The 21424-nt window shown below is 48.0% G+C and overlaps 1 protein-coding gene across 3 annotated transcripts; it reads right to left on the bottom strand.

The window, feature by feature from the left end:
- Positions 1-299: 299 nt before the first annotated feature.
- On the bottom strand, positions 300-19563 carry snx13 (sorting nexin 13). 3 transcript variants are annotated; one of them, XM_027001285.2, is made up of 26 exons: positions 19418-19563; positions 12540-12652; positions 12257-12359; positions 12021-12110; positions 11286-11407; positions 10194-10315; positions 9635-9739; positions 9370-9458; positions 9097-9180; positions 8484-8622; positions 8267-8355; positions 8077-8176; positions 7693-7871; positions 7492-7596; positions 7245-7377; positions 7117-7154; positions 6941-7010; positions 6129-6271; positions 5925-6032; positions 5717-5827; positions 4868-5029; positions 4222-4293; positions 3692-3837; positions 3441-3509; positions 3251-3363; positions 300-3144 (listed from the first exon to the last, which is right to left on the bottom strand). In XM_027001285.2, the coding sequence occupies exons 1-26, from the start codon at positions 19430-19432 to the stop codon at positions 2912-2914; spliced, it is 2853 nt and encodes a 950-aa protein (XP_026857086.2). In that variant the 5' UTR covers positions 19433-19563; the 3' UTR covers positions 300-2911. The 3 variants fall into 3 exon arrangements, with proteins under 3 accessions (XP_026857086.2, XP_035380858.1, XP_035380859.1); XM_035524965.1 differs by lacking the exon at positions 4868-5029; XM_035524966.1 differs by lacking the exons at positions 12021-12110; positions 12257-12359; positions 12540-12652; positions 19418-19563 and adding an exon at positions 11875-11922.
- Positions 19564-21424: the final 1861 nt, after the last annotated feature.

The following is a 21424-nucleotide window of genomic DNA, read 5'->3' as shown; positions in this document are numbered from 1 at the left end:
AATGTAGCAATCAGATTGGGTTTACTGCTCTCAAAACACTGGTACAGAGCAGGCCAAATATTTATGATGGCCATACTTTAACATGAATTTCAACACAGAGCCAATAGTAGATATTACACTGCTTTCAATCATTCCCCCTATATTTAACATATGACCAAATATGCCCACGCATTTATACTTGTGTTTTCATCTCTACTGGAGAATGCTTAAGAGCAAAACTAAACCTGACCGTTCCAGTAGTTTTGGAAGGTACTGTAACATTTCCAAATGAATTACAAACAACGCTGCATGCCGTATGGTGAGTTAGTCAGGAGTTAAAGTTTTATTAGTGTTATACTGAGATCCGCTGTCCAAAATGAATACCGGAGAAGCATGGTGCATTCTAAAAACCCTCAGTCCACTTTTTCAGTCCATTAAACTGACCTTAACATTTGGGTCAACTTTTGTTGTTTTGTTAAAGAAAAATAAGAAAATATAATCGACAGTACATTTAGGCACACTGTTGACACATACTGTACACCAATATGCACAAGTAGTTATAGATTCATATGTATGGGGATTTCGAAAACAAAAGAAATATCAGCAGCAAGCAGCCCTGCATCCGAGCGAACCATTTACTGAGTTTAAAGGTAAAGTTGGAGTGTGATGCTCAGTAAGAGATGGGCAATGCTGACGCTTCAACCAATCACAGAAGGTTGTGGCTTATCAATAGCAAGTCACAGCAGGCATGAGCCCCTTATAGACCAATCAGGAATGGTTTCTTTAAAAAAAAAAAAAAAAAAAAAAAAAAAATTAGCCAATCACAGCAACCGATAGCCACGTAGAGTCATGCGGTGCAGAATACACTGGACGAGAACTCCCACCAGAACATTCCGAAACCCTCATTTGAAGAATCTACACCAAGTGCCATTTAGGTCAAAAAGAGAATTAATTTAGTCACTTCACAGCGGTGTCCATGTTGAGTCAGTACCCAGAGATCACCTTAATCTGACTACTGGTAATACGGATGGGTTTCTCGTGCTAAGTCTACACAAAGAACACGACCTGCCGCTGTAATGACAACCCAATGCTCAGCACAGGCCCAGTTCAGTCTTTACTGGGCCGACCACCACAGCGACTGGGTAAGCGAGAGAGAGAGTGAGTGAGATTAAGAGTCCACTGGCAGACAGAGACCTTGCCACTCTGTACACGGTCCGCTTATAGATACTCATATCATCAACTTATTCACTCTGTTGTCTCCATCTCCTGGAGCCAAGCGAGCCACGCACGGACAAACAGAATCCACCGCCCGGGAGACACCAGGAGGAAGACAAATTAAAAACCAATGTTCAAAAACAAAAATGCAAAAAGCCAGACTTCTAAAACAAGTCCCTAACGTAAGCAGAGCAATTTACAATGGAATGTATGTGATTGGATGCAGAAGAACTTTTCTTCTGTGCTTTTTTTTTTTTTTGGATTCATTCATCTCCAATATTTGAAAACCTTTTCACTATACAATTATTCAAACACATGCATTAAAGAAAAAAAAATATTGCACACAAATGAATTACATAATCACTAAATAAAAGTACAATTAGGCTTGGATATCTTCAATATCTGAGTACGAGTGTGTGTGTTTTTTGTTTGTAGATTATGGGTAGCTACTTATAGCACATGCGTCTCTTGGTCATAGAATTAAGGCTGATTTTCTAACTGGCACTGGAGCACACTTTTTACTTCGATGGGGTTGGATCTTAGTGCTACACACTTACTTAGTGTACTAATGTTAAAAAAAACAAAAAAACAAACAAACACACACACACACACACACACACACACACACACACACACACAACCTCCCCCGCCAAAACAGTATGTGTAAATTTGTATACATGTCCCCAGTGTCTGAACCGAGTTGCAAAAACATCAGCGTAAGCGCAGACATGGCAGCCGGAGACAGGTACATTCTTTAAAATGGCTCCCACAGATGCCAAGACTCGCCTGAGCTGACAGGACGGCTGGTCTAACAGTCAGCGTTCTGCGCCGCGAGCGCGGTTGCTTCAGAGTCGTAAAAGCATCCTGTAACCGTCACGGCAGAGGCTCTGCTGTGCCGTAGTAAGGAGACTGGACCGGACTTGGACCACTCTACGCTTTTACGCCCAAAAGGTCTGTGAGGCAACCGAACGTGATCTTGAATCAGAAGCCTTGTTAAGGTGCTGCAAACATATTTGGTTGTTAAATCATTCAGAAACGGTTTCAGTTGGTAGGTGACGACTTAGGTGCAGTTAAAACGTGCTCGCCAAACTCTAAAATAAATCGCGTTTGTCTTTGCTGTACTATATTTCCCAAAAGCACAGCAAGGAGTGTTAGTGTCCCTTCAATCTCCGCTAGCTTGTTTAAAATCACACAGAATGTGTGTCTAGTCTTCAGGTCAACTCCTCCATGGGTTGGAGGGGTGGGGGTGACCTTTGCCAAGTAAAACAGTTTTTTTTCCACAGGAATTATTCCACATTGCAGCCTACATACAAAATAAAAAAAACAAACAAACAAAAAAAAAAACCCCAAAAAACAAAACAAATACTGAACACTGACATTACAGATCAGGCACTGCAGTCTCTTAGTGGTACAGGTGTGAATGCACTGGAGCAAACGCTCCATGATAAAACGGATCCTCTATGCTACAGCCACATCGATACAGTGCTTCTATTAAGAACAGAGGATTGTGGAGGGGGGGGAGAGACGGCCAGGAGGAGAAGACGATGAGGGTGTTGTGCAATTCAAGCAGCCGCAAGTACACACGCTCGCGCTCGTACACCCACACACACTCAACCACTCCCCCCTCCCACCCCACGCCTTATCCCGGCCTCGCCGTTGGGCCGGCCCCTCCTCTCCTGCAAGTGGTGCCTCCTGGTGGTCGAGCCGGTGTGGCGTGTCACCTCTTCTGCAGACTGCGGCCCTTCTGAGAGTAGGCGCGCGTGCGGGGCGAGCGTGAGTGCAGCTTGACGAAGAGCTCGGGGAACTTGTACAGCGGGAACAGGGTCTCCAGGAAGCCCTCCAGGAAGACGTAGGCCAGGCGCCGGTTCAGCTGCTGGTGCTGAAACATGTGGAAGATGCGCAGGATTCCCTTCCGTGTCGTCTCCGCCCCGATGATGTGCTTTAGCTCGTCTGCGGAGAGCACGCGTGTTGGCGCGGGGCAACAGAACACGCGCAGCGAGGTCGGACTGGGGGCGGGGGCGGTTGCGCCACGTATAGGTGGGAATAGAATACTCACCTGGCATGATGCCTAGGAGGCTGGTCTTCGCTGCTACCCGCGTCCTCATGTGAATGCCCTTGTCTCGACGCGGCGGTGTCTCCGCCAATATTCCATTTGGCCAGTAGGAATCTCTGTGAGAACGCACGTTCACAGTGAGAAGCAGGACGGCATGCTTTTTAAAAAAAACACACCAGTTTTTCTGCTTTACCTAAATCTCCTGACATAGTCTGCTACTTGCTCAGGAGAAGTCAGGAAGTCGACATGATCCACAATTTTCCTAAAATGACAAAAACATGATAACTCTCCCTAAAAACCACCTTCAATAAAAAACAAAACAAAAAAAAACCCCAAAACAATACAACAGAATATAAAAATGACTAATACATTACAGTAGCGTTTACATTTCTATACATTCATTACACGTTTAGAACACATTGGCTTGCGTGCTCTGGGAGGTACCTGTTGATGGTGTCCCCGTAGGTGGCGCTGATGAGCTGCTGCAACAGGTTCTTGATGTTCCTGCGGAGCCACTGGTTCCTCTCCTTCAGGTCGAACACCTCGTCCATCAGCAGCAGCATGACGCGCAGGGGGATATTGTCGTCCACCTGCCCACACAGCGAGAGACGGACGTCAGCACAGAGCTCCTCGCCCCCCAGGCCCTCATTAGCCCCTCGGAGGCTGTTACCCAGGTGATCCTCGGCCCCCCTGGGCTGGTGTTGCCCCCTTGGGGCAGGAAATACTGTGCCGGTGTGGCTACATGTACCACTGTGCAGGTTGCCCAGTCTACTAAATTCAGTACACGATTAAAGGTTCTTCAAATGCAAATGTGTGCAGTGCTGCTCGCACAGCTTCTGAGCCATGCTGAGAACATGAAGCACAAAGGGAACTCATTTACATAAAAAATAAAAATGAATACCCCCCCCCCACTTTGACATTTGGAAGGACTGCAGTACACGGGACTAGCCAGCAGGGGGCGTGTGGCCACTCACGTTGTCATCCAGCTGGGCAGACACTCGGCAGTGCTCCGGGTCGATGTCTGGCTTTGGAATTAAGGGCGGCACCTGAGGAACGAATGCAACAGCTCAGGCCCTCAAAGAAACATGAACAGAGACCAAAGATGCACGTGTCTGCTGACACCTCCAAAGATGTACAGCGTGTTTAGAACTGATCCACTCTGAGAAGATTAGAGTTTCGAATTGGAACAAGAAACCGATACATTGTGCTTGAATTAAAAATAGAAATGGCCGTTTAATGTTTAAGAGGGCTGGCTGAGATCAGAGTGCAGACTCCTGCGTGATAACTGGGCGGGTTTTTACTCAAACAGACGAGCCCCGCATCTTTGTTCTGAAAGCCGACGCAGCTCAGCCACAACCATCAGTTTTACATCGTTGTAAATGTGCGTAGTGGTTCTGAAAACACCAAACCATTCTGATGAACGATGTTCAGAACAGCCGAGCTTTTGCAAAAACCCGGCAAATTCTTGCTGTATTGCAGATATTTTGGTCCAAAAATGCCCAAATTTGTGTGGATGACACCTGAGCCAATTGGAGTGCGGGAGCAAGCTGCAGGGTTCTTTAACGCGAGATCTCGCCGACATATGTCAGAACAGCAGAACTTGCGGGACAGCGTTCCTGCCTTGAATATGGACTGTCGGATGTCCTGGCCAAGCCTCTCGGACATGCGGCCCATGTTGTCCGACACTTTGGTCATTCCCTCGGCCAGGCTGTCGGGGAGCGACTTTACAGCGTTCGACACGTTGCGCATGGAGCTACGCAGAGGGTTCACAAACGTGTCCATCTACAAGACAAGCGCATAAGTAAGCGTTCACACGCACAGGCTTGAACTGAACACAGCAATTCAGCAGGCAACAATCTCAGCAACCAACATGAAGTCAAAGCCAAAAGCATAACTTACAGCACACTGTGTTTTCAGCATGTTAGGCATTAGTGCACCATCGAGGAAAAACTAATGGAGTCCAATGTTAGGATGTGTGTGCGACTAGGGTAGCAATATGTTAGTGGTTGATGACACGTTAGTGGTTATGCCAATTCCCACCCATCTACTATCGAATCTTCCCCGGTCATAGGACAACTTCCATTCATGGAGGTTGTGATGCGCATGCTAGCCAAGTCTTTTTTTGGGGCACAGGGCAGTCCAGCGCGCTAGGAGGATGGTGCCCACCGCCCTCGGTCAGCCAGCACAAAACACACAGACGTCCCACGAGTGGCGAGCGTTGTGCTGGGTGACAGGGGACCGAGATCCCCAGGCCGCAGACGGCGGTGGCATGATTGGGGGCTCAAGCCAGCAGATCTGCCCCCCCCCAGCAACAGGGCAAGCATTTTTCTGCCGCGCCCACTCGGGTGTAACGCTTTGCTTTGCATTAGGGGAAAGGATTGAACACGATGCGTCACGGAGGGGGGAAAAACTCCTCCGAGGTCGTTCGGGCGAGGGATCGGAGCCCACAGGTCGGCGGCCGTCTCCTACCTTGCGTGCGAAGTCGCCCTTGCCCTTGCTGTAGGCCTTGTTCTCCAGGAAATCGTGGACATAGGGGATGAGGGTGGGGCACGCCTTCACCATCTCGGGGTTCAGCAGCAGCTGGAACAAAAAAGACACCCCGCTGAGTGCGCGCACACCCCAAGAGGACGAGGGCGGCGTTAACGTCCGTTTTAAGAAGCGCACGACTCGAGCCTACCTGCAAATAAGCGTTCAGGTCCTTTTTCCTCCTCTCCAGGAAGTCCCTGTCCATGTTGTTGAAGGTTTTCTTGCCGGGAAGTTTTAATATAGAGCTCAGGTTCTCGAACTACGGTCAACAGAGTGACGGGCGGTGAGCAGAAGGCCTCTGCAGTCTAAACAACACGGCGGTGTTAAAGGCAGGACTAGAGGGCAAGCCGCTCACCTGCTCCGTGATGCGCATGTGGAAGTCGTGGAAGTCGCTGTAGCGGCGGTAGGTCTTCCAGGTGTCTTCACTGCCGTCCGGGTTCTTCCGGAAGACGGTGATGGCGTAGAGCGCGTACGTCTTGCCGTGGTCGTTGCATACGCCTGACAGGGTGAGTTGGGTTATAGAAGCGTCAGCTACCAAGGATTTGGGGGGGGGGGGGGTTTGGAGACAGAGCAGCACAGGGGTGGAGCGCAGAGGGTGGAGCAAACGACGCGACACAGATGGAACGAAAATGGGTGGCAGAAACAAGAAAGGAAAAATGGAAAGGTGGAAAGAGGGAGAGGAGAGGGAGGATTGGCAGCAACAGACGGAGAAAGAGCACGGAGGGGGGGGAAAAAAAATCACAGAGGCCGTGGAGATGGACGCCCCAGGACAGAGAACCAGGACAGGGAAAGAGCAAAAGTAGAAAAGGAAGACCGTAAGAAGAGGTGTAGGAATGACGACCAAAAAAAACCAACCAGACCACGGGAAAAGCGTTTGATACAGCCAGTGACTCGACAACTAGAGGCGCGTGCAGATGGGAGGCACTGAGGAAGGAGCTGGAAGAAGAGTCAGCGTGAAGGCTGAGATGGTAGCACAGCAGCTGGTGGCAGGAGAGGGGAGAATGGCACGCCACGCAGCAGGCCGGCTCTTCCCTGCAATTCCGAATTACTGCCCGGTGCAAAGCTATCCGACAGGAACGTCATCCTGAATTTCCATCCAACGCCAGATACGCATAGTGGTCATTCGATAGCAAAGTAAACGCGAGTACGCGTGTGGCGTGCACATACCAGTGTCGGATATAAACGCGTGCAGCTGCACGGACTCGTCCATGGTGGCGTTGGTGAGGTCATCCAAGGACTAGAAAAGAAAGCGCGGGAAAACGGTTCGCCATGTTGCAGAAACTAGACGTGCAGCAAACAAATAAGATTTAGAAAAATCACATGGAATGTTTGACTTCAGTTACCAGACTGATGCTCCCGGTTGGAGATCCATTGAAAGACTCTAAAGAGAGACAGAAAGTGCAAATAAGAGAAGGGTGGTGGGGAAGGGCCCACTCTGAGACGAGGGCTTTGTGCGTGGGGCTCTTCTCACCTCCGTCGCCGTCGTCCGAGCCACGGTAGCTCGGCTCCTTTAGCATGTCCAGCTCGGCCAACATGCGCACGTAGAGGGGGTGTTGCTTAAACGCCGGGTAAAAGCGCTCATCGCGCAACATCATGTCATACACCTGGGAGAGAGAGAGAGAGAGAGAGAGAGACACACACACAGAGAGAGACGCCCCATCTTTAGGTTAGTGCCTTTAGGCTTAGCCCACCCATGCCAAAGGGAGCGCCCCGACTACCTTTCTCTGGATGTCGTCAAAGATCTCTGGGGTCGGATCCTCTTTGTGGAGTTTGTCAGCCAGTCTGGCCAGAGAGGCCTCGTCCACCTGCACCCTGGGAGAGGCCTGTCGGGAAGAAACGGACGGTATTGAGATCAGCTGGTCAAACCTAGGGACCTCCACACCCGTCAGGCTGGAAGGAGGGCGTGTGGGCGGGCGGACCTTCTCGGAGAGGTACTGCTCGTAGACGCCCAGCGCCGCCGTCTTCAGGAGGCCCTTGGTCTGGCCGCTCCGCTGCCGACCGTGCAGCACCTCCAGCTGCTGCTGCGCCGTCACCCTGTAGCCCTCCACTGTCAGCCAGAAGAACAGGTCCGCCTGGCCGCCCGCCTGCTGCATGAAGTCTGGAGACAAAGGTGAGGAACACGAACGGAACGTTTGGAGTCATGTTAGGAGGAGGTGGAGGTTGAGGATGCTAGAAACGAGTAATAAGACAGCAAAGCATTTATCAGGCGCAATCAGGACAGGGGCTTACTTGAAGGGTGGAGTGTTCCGACGGACGTGATTGCGTGTGTGCAGTTGCCAGCGGAGCACGTGTAGAACACTCACCCATAAAGAACTGCAGGGCTATGTTGTGCACCAAGATTTGATCCAGCGGGATAATACACAACTTCCCAAAATTTGCTGCAAGTTTCAAAGCATCGACTTCCTGTGATGGCAAACAATCACCATGTAAAACAAGGGGGACATGAAACTTCAACTACACATATTGGTCTCTCTCTCTCCCTCACACTCACACCTTTCCTGACTGTAGTCTTTGAATCCTTGTTTCGCAGACTTTTTTCACAAACAGTAAACTGTTGATTTGATTTTTTATCACATTTATATCTGGGGAGAAAGCAAACAGAGAAAATATTAAGAAAGCGTGATGTGCCCACTCATCAGAGCACGCCAGCACGTGTGTGTGTGTGTGTGTGTGTGTGTGTGTGTGTGTGTGTGTGTGTGTGTGTGTATACCATCTCCTACGGTGTCTAGGGAGCGCAGGTACTGGAGCTCCTCTAGCACTTTGTCCTTGACAGCCTCCAGCTCCGCAGGCTTGTCTGTCAGCTTCAGGATGGTCATGAAGGCCTCGTAATTGCAGCTGGAGTCACGGATCTACACGCAAGCACACAAGGAACTTACGTACACACACAGAGGTGGATGTGAGGACACACACACACACACACGCCCACACACACACACGCCCACACACACGCCCACACGCCCACACCCGCCCACGCCCACACCCGCCCACGCCCACACCCGCCCACGCCCACACCCGCCCACGCCCACACCCGCCCACGCCCACACCCGCCCACACACGCCCACACACGCCCACACACGCCCACACACGCCCACACACGCCCACACACACCCACACACACGGAACTTGCGGGAGTGAGGACATACACGCACGTCACCCACAAGCTCACAGTCACATTTGGAAAACCTAACAATTCAACGACCCCCAAACCAAGTCAGAACAGCACCCGTCTAAACTGCAGTAACTGACAGCATTTCATGTGACAAACACCTTCACTTGCCTGTGCATCAAAAATATTTTTTTGGGCAATGATGGGCAAGACTCACCATCCAGATGACAAACTGATTGATGTAATCTGGATCACTCAGTTGGTTAATAAGGGGTAGCAGAACTCCTCGTGCCAAAATTTCCTAGAAAGAAAACCCAAATCATTTAATGCATGTGCCTCTCAGTGTACTTGTACGCCACGTTCATTTAGGATCAACGCAGGGGTCGTGTACACACACGTAGCCAGAAGGAAATATGTAGTGAATGGATTAAGCCCTGTGGATGTCCAGAAGATGTTTGGTCTACGCTGTGCAGGGTTATTGACGTCTCACCCTGAGGAAGTATCTCATGTTCTTGTTGTGGAAGTCTCCGGGAGGTAGTAACAGATACAGCAGCACCTCGCACAGATCCCGCAGGAAGCCTGTGCCAAGGGGGGACGTCATTAGAACACCACCAGGTAACGTCACAGCACCGCTGCTGCATCAAAGCCTCGTCAGCCGTACTGCTCCCCGGGATGAGTGGGGTAGGCGGGGCATGGGGAGCAGCTCCAGCCTCCTGTCCTGCCACCCCGAGTCTCGGCTCCCTGAGGCATCTCACCTTCCTCGTCCTTGTGGGAGGTGCACACCATGTCCCTGCAGATCTTCCTCTCCATCTCCACCTCTGCCTCGAAGAACGCATCCAGCAGCTCATCAGGGGCTTCGCCTGCACCACGCACACACTCTGTTAGACAACCTAAATTAGTCCATTTTCTTTCTCAGACATCCAACCACTCACCCACCAGTTCTCACTCATGTGCCTCCAAAGCTCTGGACTAGAGCAGCTCCTTTTATGAGCACAAACATACTTGGCAAAGCCCACTTCCATCTTATACTTTTGGAGCCCATCCAGAGACACTGGGCGCAGACCCAAAAACAGGTCCACTCAGCAGCCCAAAACAGGCCTCAACAAGCCTATTCTTAGAGGCTGGGTTTCACAGCACAAACATTTTGTCCCATGTCAGCGGCGTCTGGCCGCACCCGGTTTTTTAACCCAAAACGCAGAGCCATCATGAAAAAGAAAAACAGAAGAAAAAAAACCCCCACCCCATCGCTGCATCCACTTATAAACAGGGCGACCCAGCGCGGGGAGTTTGTGTGGGGCAGAACCAGGAACTCACGCTGCTTGGGATCGTCCTTGTCGCTCATCCGCACCTGGGCCTTCCTGAAGACTCTCAGGTGAGTGGCGAAGTCGTCCACCAGCCGGGTGGTGAAATATGGCTGCCAGTCCACCTCTTTAGACCTGGAAGTGAAACGCAGAGTCAGTGTGGGCCTTGAGGTCGGGGGTTAGCTGCTCTGCACTGCCAACATGAGCAAATAAGCCCCGCCCCGTAAATCAGACGTGCTAGGACTCGTGCTACTCGCTTGCACGAGTCCCATTCTACACAGCGACGTAGACCCCACGAAGATCCACAGCCACAGTCTGTGTTCACAATGTCTGATATATTGACGCATAATAGCCCACCATGCCAAAACACGTTGCATCATGTTTTGAGAGAGGGAAAAAAATAAATAAAAAGATATGAAAGCGGCATTCCTCTTTCCTTGTGGTTTAAGGAGCAGTTCTGATAAAGCTCCAGGCTGCCTAGGGGTGTGGGGAGCAGGAGCTGTACAGTGCATGAGTCTGAGAATGGCAAACAGCTCAGGATCTATTGCTAAAGCAGCAGATTTGCACTACGTCTCACACAGAGAGGTTTTAGACTTAAAAGGAGCAATAAGTAATTTTTCCAGTGATGTTTCACATTATGCAACAGACGTTGCATCCAGGCCACTAGGGTCCGGTGCATCAGAGATTCTGTACTTAACCCATTTCAAACCTGGCCACCTCCGTGTGGGCGACCCGCTCTATGGAGCATAAACTGGTTCATTCAAGGTTATGGTTAGACTAGGGTTAGCAATCAGATGGTTAGACTAGGGTTAGCAATCACATGAATCTCACTTTGAACTGGATTTGCAGACAAAATGTAAAAATAATGAAATCACTTTACTAAACATTGTCTGCTACTTTATGGTGGAAAAAGTGACTGACTGCTCCTTTAGCAGTTGAGACCATCAGAGTAATAGGAGTGTGTTGAGGCTGCAATTAAAGCTACAATGTATGATTGTAGAACTAGCTCAATTTATCCCATATTACTCAGTTCACAGATCTTATTAGTATCACAATCAAGATCAGCTTGAAAGGGCTTGGAACAGAAATAAAGAATTGGGGGTACCGTGTGGAGAACTGCACGAGAGCGTTCTGCAATGTGCGCCTTATCTCCAGCAGGAAGGACTCATCCTCGCTGAGGGTGTAATACCAGTACTGAATGTAGTCCCTCATGGCAAACTGGATCACCTGCACAAAGAGGGCAAACCAAGAAAACAAGAAGAATATGCACTCGAATCAGAGAGTCACTACTGTGCCCTGAGTCACATCAGACCCCTGGCCCAACGCCATTGGCTTTTACTTGACCAACGAGGATGCCAGTTCTCTGAAAAGCTTCTTTTGGCGAGGAAGGGGTAGGACTTTTTCAGACCCAAGGAGCTGCGCGTCATTCCATGTGTGCAAGTTGATGCAAGTTAATTTTCCGCCGAGGTGCTCTCTGAGCAGGCATGTGCGTTTCAGGCTGTTCCCTCCAAGCTATTTTCAATTGAGAGACTGTGTGTGCACAGTGTGGCCAATCTAGAGCGCACGGTCCTTCTGGGGAGGACGTTGAATCTGCTGATGTCTGCGCTCAAGGTTCCCCAAAGGCATGCCTTCAAACAACCTGCATACTCTATGGCCCAACTGCACAGGCTGAAGCATGAAGCAATGAAGCACACCTGCACAAGCCAGAGGAGGAAATCCCCTCTGCGTCTTAAGCCACACGCTTCTCTGGCTGGGAATTCAAGTGTAAGCAGCAGGGAGCAGCCGTCCAGCGGGCGAGCGTGGCAGCAGCCCTCCGGCGAACACCCCCCCCAGGGCGTACCTGCTGCAGCGGCTCGTCAATGAAGCTGGATCCCGTCAGGCGCCGGTCGATCTTGATGACCCTCGTCTCCTGCTTCAGCTCGTCCAGCGTCTGGGGACACAAGGCACAGCGTCAACACCCTGGATTCTGCTCTTAATGATGCTCTATTTGGGGGGGGAGGTTTCTTCAATTTTTCAGGTGGGACGAGGCAGGGATGACCCTGGACCATGGCAAGGGCCTACACCAAACTGGCGTACCTTCACGATGCCTGTGGGGGTGGGCGGCAGGTAGGAGTGTTCGCACTTCTCCAGGTGCTTTTCGGAGTTCGTCTTTCCAAATAAAAGAGTGACGGCAAAGCCCCTGAGGAGGAAAAAAAAGAACAAAAAACAAAACGTACATCAAAACCTGGGGCCCTGCAGGAGAAAGATAAGACGTTTTCTATTTGTGGAGGGCAGCGGTGCGAGAGGCCCCTGGGGAGCGTCTGTGCAAGGCCCTGGATCCTTAAACTCCACTTGCTACGCAGACGGTGGGTGAACTTACCCGCCAAGGAAACAGATGATATAAAACGCCAGATAAAAGATGGCAAAGGGGCCGAACGTGATGAGGAAGAGCACGACTCCCAGACCCCCCCATCCCCAAAAGGACAGACTGGCCTGGAGGAGACGAGGACACACACACACACACACACACACACACACACACACACACACACACACACACACACACACACACACACACACACACACACACACGGTTAAAGAAGGTTAACCACGTTACATCTTACCTTGATTATTCTCCCTACTGCCACCTCAGAGATAACTGAGGTCAAGTTGAGCCACTGACATGTTCATTGCGCACCCAGATAACCCTCGGAGCGCAACAGCAGGGCAGGACAGGGCAGGGGTCGTGGGAAAAGTGAAGCTACCTCGCGCTGGCTCAGCAGCTCCATAGCCGGGGTCAAGGCCACCCGGCGGATGCCTCGCCTAGCCGAAACGCTCGCCACCAGCTAGCTTTCATCTAAAGAGCAGATGGGACCTCCGTCTTGTTTTTACATGAAATCTCTAGTAACTACACTCAAAGTCTTGTATTTCATAGCATTGCATTATATGTTGCACTGTGGCTCTTCATCTAGGTTTCAGCACTGGCAGTATCTCAGGTTAAGGGTGTTTTGGGACTTTAACTTCTTGGAAGTAGCCAAGCACACTTTTCTGGAGTAGACGACTAAGCAATTCTGCAAGTCGATCTGGATAAGGGTTTCTGCTAAAAGCAGTAAACGTAAATAAAGATGTAAATAAGGGCTGATGCATCAGCAGTGCCCCAAACAGAATACTGAGCCACAGCCTTAAAGACCCACATGTATGGTTAAACCAACATAAAGGCTTTTCCACCCCAAGTGTGTGACGCTACTGCTAATGACAACATCTAAACGAGAACCATCTGGCTTCATCTAATGGCATTTGTGACGAACAGCCTATACAACGCTGAATGCATTTGATGAATCTGGTTTGAGCAATTCCATTTAAGGCATCTGAAAACCAGTTTTGAACAATACACTCGTCACACGCTTACATGCCCTTACTTCAGCTTTAGTACACACAAAAAAAGGTCACCACCTTATTACAAAAACAATGAATGAACCATTGAGGTTTTTGTAGCAGTATGTACTGACTGAAGAGGTTTCCTATAGTTATTTGGCATTTAATCCCTTATACTACACACACTAGGTATGCCCATTCTGACCCAGTACCCTCTGGCCTGTCAGAAGCTTCAGATGTCAGAGCGCAGCAGGATGTGCTGGGGCTCCTGTGAACGGTCAGCGAGGTTCTGCCGGTCTGGCCGGTTGGACCTTGCGGCCAGCTCTGAGCGTCCAATGCAGTACTGCATGTCTGAGTGGTTTTAAAGCCCCCTGCAGACCAGGAGGAGTGACTGAAAAAGGGAGAGAGAGAGAGAGAGAGAGAGAGAGAGAGGGAGAGAGAGAGAGAGAGGTGTTCCAGCCACCAGGTTTCCTGTTTTTGTTAGTGCAGGAAAGCCAGCACAGAGGTCTGCAGTGTCACTGTGTCCTCCCGATCGGACAGGCACACTCCTGACGGGAACAATGCCGTGGTAAGCGGCCAATGCGCTGCGGTTTCGCGTTCTCCTCAGAGCTTGCATGCAGCTGCATGGTCCAGTGGACACTTTCCCCTCACTACCACGTAACTGCCGGTTTTGAAAACAAAACCGGAACCAAAAAAAAAAAAATAAAATAAAAAAAAAAAATACCTCATCGCTCTTATTTCCTGCAAAGATCTGGCAGGACTTACTGCAGGTCAAGCTACACTGCTTCTGCCTACAGAACCTGACCGACAGGAAGAAAGGCTACGTGCTGACAGATGAGGATTTAAAAAAAACACAAAACAAAACAAAAAAAAAAACCAAACACCCCCACCTCACATTTTCATGAAAGGAGAGGAAGAGACCAGGTCCAGGGAGAGGGAGGTGATCTCAGGACACGAAGCCTTCAAACCGAAAGAGAGCACATGCCGCTGTATTAACCCACTGTTCCTCAGTGACATCAAAGTGGCAGACGCCACCCGGACGGCACCGCCACCGGATCTCAGGGCTCGTAAAAGCAGCAGCACCCTGGCTAGCCCTTTCCCCTGCAGCGAGTTCTCTCTTCTTCTTCTTTTTTTGGTTACTGCCCACAAACCGGCAGAACAAAACAATGACTCAGCCGTCAAACACTCTGACGTGTCGAAATTCTCCAGGGTGGGGCCCTTTCACAGCAGCCACAACACATGGTTATTAGGAACAGGTGGGGAAGCGGCCTCGTCGGCCGTGCCGTGCGGGTGAGGCCCTTGTGGGACCGGCCCAGCTCTTGAGCATGCCTTCAGAGGAACCAGGCATTGCACAAAGGCTGGAGAAGACAATGGCTCAGAGCCTCCGGCATTACACAGCAGAATACAAGTAGCCTACGGCACAGTAAGACGAGGTCCAAAATAGCTACGACTGGCCTGTTTCACACAGCAATTGGCCTCCAGTACAATAAAATGCAAAGCTAGACAATCCTTTTCTCCAGAATTAAAGGGGACCTACTATGCTCATTTCCAAATGTACATAATTCTATTTTTTGAGGACTACTGGAAGAGGATGCTTCAATGCACCAAAAACATTTCTCTCATACTGTGCATTTCGCTTCACCCTCTGTCTGATGGGCTCTGTTAGGGCTCTTGCGTCTTTAAGCCCCTCCTCCTGATGAGCCCGGCCTGTTCTGATTGGTCTGCTCAGTCAACTACTAGAGCAGTTCCATCCATACAAGTTCCGGCCCTGACATACAATCTATAGACTGCAATGGAAAATGAAGCAAAATTTTTTGTAATGTTCAATAAATTAACCGAAGTTTATGATATTGGAAATTGGCACACGTTTTCTTGTGTGTCGTTTCTTTTTAGGCACGATTTATTTTCAAGCTGTACTTTGCTTCAGAAATCGTTACATTGCTATTTTACGTGCCAAATGGAAATAGCAACATTACAAGGCAGCTCCTTTCAAACTCAGTTTGGACACACAAAGTGAAGTAAACAGAGGCAGTGTGATAAAAAGGTTTTATCAGCCCAGTTCCCCAAGGTGTTCCCCAAAGTGTCCCCCACTCCACTGCATTCATCTTCCTTCCACACAATGGCCCATGAGGGACAGGGGGCTCTCTTCCTAGCCTCCCGGGATGGCAGTCAGAGAGCACAATTTATTTCAAAAACACAAAGAAATTATTTGAGAGAGAGGAAAAAAACAAACAAACAAAAAAAAAAAACAGTAGGAAAGTGTGGTAGAATCAAACCTTTGCCATCAACACCCCTTTCCAGGTGTAAACAAACAACTAAAACATCTAAAACAGCAGAAACGAATCCATTAATCTTACAAAAGAATGTGTTAATGATTGTCTTATCCTAATCGCAGCCTTAACAATTAAAACAACACACCACTGCTTTAAAACAAGACCGATAAGGAGGTCTGTCTTGACAGACACATTCAGAAAGACGGCAGACGCGTTATGTAACCCTGGTGTTTTTTGGAAGGCAGAAAGCCCGAGCCCACTGATGGTTCGTCTGGGCCTTGAGAAATCGCCGACTTCACTGAGCATCTCTGCACAGTCAGGAGAACATTTATCAGCGGCGTGTTTATCATAATGCAAATAACTGCAAAGGACATGTAGCTGCGTTACAGGCTCCCAGCCAGTGAAAAACTAAGATAACACAGCAGAAAGTCCGATTACGTCACGACAGCACACGAGTCTGAGTTTGGCAACACGCCCGGGGTGCAGGTGATCAGTCTTAAACCGCATTTCTGCTCAACAAAACTTTAGGGAAAAGTGGGGGGGAGGGCAAAATGCCCCCTTGGTGCAACTGAAACTAATGAACATGCTGGACCACATGTTTGCATATCAGACATGCCAGAGCGCGGCTTGCAGCTACCCTGTTTTTATGGACATTCTTATTTCCCTTTACACGCAGAATCATGCATCTCTCTCCGAGTATTTTCTATTTACTTATACATTTTACATGTTTTCTTCATTTTGGTGCTTCATATCACATAAGGATAATTTGTTCCCAGCATATTCCATACTTCTATAATTATCTTAATAATAATAATAATAAATTATTATTATTATTATTATTATTATTATTATTATTATTATTATTAATAGTAGTAGTAATTTACTCTATATTTTACCAGCACTGCCTTGCCTGATACTTCAATATCTGTTGATTAAGCACAAACTTTCCACAAGCTAAGCCTGCGTGCGCTGTTGCGTCACAGCAACAGCAACCGACTGAGTCAGAGTTTCAGCCTCAAAGCCTGGCTGCAAGATATGGAAGTGTGAAACCTCAGCCCTGTGCTCAGCAGACGCACCATACAATGCGACCACCACCGAGTCCAGGAAATGCTAATCAGAGGCTTAGCGCCACCGTTTCTGCACACGATGCACCACACGCAGCTCCCGCCTGCCCTCTGGGTGTAGGTTACGTCCCCCATGTCATTCTCAGCTCACACATAAAAGGACATGGGAGTTATGAGAAGCAGTCCAGGTATGACACAGGCGGTGGTCCAGAGGCAAACTTATGCATGCTATTTGCAGGTTTTTATTTAACCCAAGTGGTACTCCAGACTTGTGAGCAGGAGGTATGGACTCAGGATACCACTCAGAATTGCTGACTGAATAAAAAGACAACTGGAAGGTGTCGAGTTATCATCACAACTCAATCTTAAAAAACTTGATGCACCACTGGGGTTGTTCTGATGGTCAGGAACGGTAAGCAACAAAGCCCCTCAGGGCCCTGGATGAAAACCGACGGCCATGCTGCAAACCTCATACGCTGTCTCCTTAGGCAGGATGACAGATAGTAAAAGGAGGATAGTGAAAGACTACCAGTGATCAACTTGGACAACCATCGTGCTGCCAAGCTAAAATCCAGAAACAAGTAAACTACTTCTGACTGTTCCTGGAGCTAATCCCATAGGTGCTGTACAGGGCTCAACTCAGGGCTATATTGACCTGAGAGAAAAATTAGTCTGGTAAACCATGAATCATAGCATGCCAATCAACAAACCACGGCTGAAGTATGCTGATTGTTCTAAGCACTTTGAGAAAGACTTTGCTGTCAGGGTGATTACTGCAATAGGCGTATATTTGAAGATTTTTCAAAATCAGATAAAGTAGCCAGTGTATGAAACAATCAAGCATTCATATGCAAATATGAAAGAACAACAGTCTTTTTCATAATGCTAAGTGGATTTGGCAAATGAAATATGGCATGACAGCCAGGCACCAATATGCAAATGTAGATGTCTTTATACACACCTGATGAAGAAGCACTCCCACACTGGCATAAGCTTTGATTAAGAGCCAATAAAGAGATTAGGACGAGCATGCATTCTTAGCAACGTTTATGCAATGCCCATTGGTGCTCTAGAAATACAACACTTCTGTAATTATGGCATCCAGCTCATTCAGGGGACCTTTGTGCAAGTAGGTGGTCTGGGGTTTTGTACAGGCTACTTATCAGCACTGGATAACAATTAGAATTCTGTCCTAATATAACAGATTATTCTTTTTTTCGATGAGTTCTTGGACATATAGCAAACGAAAATTGATCATTGTTTTATTAAAAGGCGTTACTGCATGCAAAATAAAGTACAAAGGGCGCTTGTGAATGAAACACTACCTACAGTCCACAAGCATCTGCTAAAAGGTTTGCATGCGCTACAGAATAAAAGCAAACAAAGTTTAACGCAGTCTTGATTCGGTTAACTCGCGGGCAGCTGTTACGGTTTATGCATCGTCACGTCCATCACACCCATCGCACGAGTAAAGCATAGCTAGCTAGGTAACGTACATTGAACAGACCTCATGCAAAGCAGAATACAAAAACTACATTTGCCCACGACCTGGTCACACCTGAAGAAAATCGTTCAGAACCGCACGGTGCATCATTCCGCTTAAGAACATTCAACCGTCCTCAACAATCAAAAGGTCACTTCGACCTTATCTGAGTTCAGTATAGGGCAATTAAATGTCACCGAAATTTTAAACCAAATTACTCAAGAGACGGCTAACCAAACTACATACACCTAGCTAATGTCACTGGTGGTAGTCATGGAAAACGAGCAAAATAAACCATCAATGGCATTCCTAGGATGCCACCACAACTAGAACAAGCAAGTTGCCCGAAATTTAACTCGGTCTACTGGGTGTGTTGATCTGTTTAATTAATCATCAGCGCTTTGTTAGACTATTTAGCTAACTAGCTACCCAACCTTTTCAAATGTGAAATAACCCAGCTGGAAATAGCTATCCTAGCTTAGCTAGCTACGGTTAGCTCAACACAGGTTTGCAGCCCAAGGCACAAGTTGCACTCAATGAAAACAATGGTAATGTTTAAAACACTAGCTACACGCCACCTCGCAGTTTGTCCAGAAGTCAAATCTGACAGTCCCGATATTATGCACACATTTAAAAACACAGCTGTGTTGGGTGAATGCAGCTAACGAACACTCCGTGATAAAATCAGTCCAAACAAAACGACACCAACCATGGTTAGCAGGCGAGTTATCTCGCTGACGTGAGCGAGTTGTCAATTACCGGTAGCAGTCTAAATCCACCGGGTTAACGTGATCCCACCCAGGCGTACAGGTAGGATTACGAGCCTGTGTAGCTGTCCCGTGTTTATCTGTCCCGTGTCTACCTGTCTGTGTAGATGTCCCGTGTTTATCTATCCCGTGTCTATCTGTCTGTGTAGCTGTCCCGTGTATAGCTGTCCGTAGTTGTCCCGTGTTTATGTGCTAGCCTGCTAGGAAGGTAGCGCCTAACACAACGCCAACTGGCTAGCCACTGTCACACAACGGAAAACAAACTTGCCTGTCCCGAACCATTAGCGTACACTTACCTCTGCAAGCATCATTTAAAACGTTGAGGCAAAAGCCTTTTAGACTAACCCCAACATGTTATATCAACGGTAATGGCACGCTATTCTTATTTAAAAGATAGGTTTCCTGACTCCATACTCTCTCCGGAGAGTCGCCATATTGCCAGCTTTACGTCTACGTCTTTGCGTCACCTCAGCCCGACGTAAACACGTGATTGGTCCGGAGGACGTGACGCAGCCAATTTAAACGCGATTAGTGCGTTTATTAGAAAACAGAATTCAACTAAAAGTGACCAGAAAACATGAGAAAAATTATCAAGGCACACATTTGTTATAATCTAATTAATATAACTCTCGATAAAGATTCATTTTGTGTGCGCGTATAACTAACGTTACCAATCTGAACATCAACAGACACTGGACAACTAATTTATTGCCAAATAAAATATCCTGTACAGTGTGCCTCTCTCACCATCAGAACATGTCTGACATACATTTAGGACTGCTGTATGTGCACACATGCATGATCAAGAAAACAAATGACAAGACTACTGAAATAGGTCTAACGAATCTCTAACATGATTAGAGTCCAGTAGACTAACGGTGTAAAGAAAAAAAGTGCAATTCAGTTGCTTTCCCTTGCACTGTACTGACTGTACACTGTTATTCGTGAATGGACGCACGCCAACCGGTCAGGCAAATACCTGTTTCATAGTGAGCAAGGCCCTAGCTTGGTCACACTGTAGACACGGGTGTAGGTAAACATAATCCCAGGCTGCAGCCGAGGCTCTGGAGGTCACCGTAACCAGGTTCCCCATTGCGAACGAGGTAAACGTTATCACTCACAAAGGCTTCTCACATTCCCGCGCCCCCGCGCCCCCGCGTAAACCTCCTTACGCAAACACATAGCCCTTAGTTAATTTTTCGGGACACAAAGCATAGAGACACATAGAGACGCCTTTGGGATTCCAGTTTGTCCGAAGCGCAGCCTTCCGCATGACATTGTCTATCACGAGACAAAGCAAACTTTGAACCCTGTGCGGGTCTACGACCACACGGAACATGGAAAAGCGGAGCGTAAACAGGCAAGACAAATGAAACTTCCCATATGACATCCCCTTTAGGAAAATTATACTGAAGGTTTATTAAGCCTGTCAATGCTTGGTAAAGTGTATTGGCATGGAAGTCTTAATTCCATATCTGAATAGTAATTTCAAAGTGAGGTTACACTGCAGAAATAATCATCCAAATACGTCGGAGTATGACAGGTAATTAGAATCACTCCATTTGCACAGAGGTTATTAAAGTAATTTCCAAGGAGTGAGCAAGGATGTCTTGTCATTGTTGATTAATTATACGTACATATTAATTAATTGTTATAATTAGATAAATTATATTACGTGTATAATATGACCGAAAGAATACTCAGATTAAACATATAGGACCTAAACAATGTACCAATATAAATTTAACACTAAAGGACATTTAGCATTTTATTTTAGCTGTTTGAGGTATTTGCCCATAGAGCGTCCAAAAAATATAATGGTTTTTTTTTCCTCCTCAAACGATTGTGTTGTTCGTAAAGAATCCTTGTACAATCTGATCGTTTAAAAAGGACGTCGTTCGTCTCCTGTGGCGTAAACGACACCGTTACGAACGCGTTGTATTGTGGCGCTGCGCTATTTTTAGAAGGCGCTTGTGTCGCCACAGGCAGCGGCAACATTTAACATTCGCTGCAGAGTCGTCTGCGAGCGCGCGCCCCTCGTCTCCGTCCGCAGAAGAGACACGCGAGTTGGGTTCAGTCGCACATGAAATAACGCCCCGCTCAATGACCCAACAACCGCGCTAACTCCGCCGAAACAGTTACAGCTACAGAGGTAAGCGCATGGTTTATTCATACTGACGAAGAACTCCAGATGGCATGTGAGCATCCTTGCAACCAGAATTGTGTTTTGCGCGGTTTTCAACTGATCAGTTCCAACCGTTTCCTCGGTAAATGCTTGTAAAATTGCAGTTTCAGACTGCCGA

This window comes from Electrophorus electricus, chromosome 4 (genome assembly GCF_013358815.1).
Source record: "Electrophorus electricus isolate fEleEle1 chromosome 4, fEleEle1.pri, whole genome shotgun sequence".
Taxonomy (NCBI): domain Eukaryota; kingdom Metazoa; phylum Chordata; class Actinopteri; order Gymnotiformes; family Gymnotidae; genus Electrophorus; species Electrophorus electricus.
This window is presented reverse-complemented; position numbering and strand designations above follow the sequence as displayed.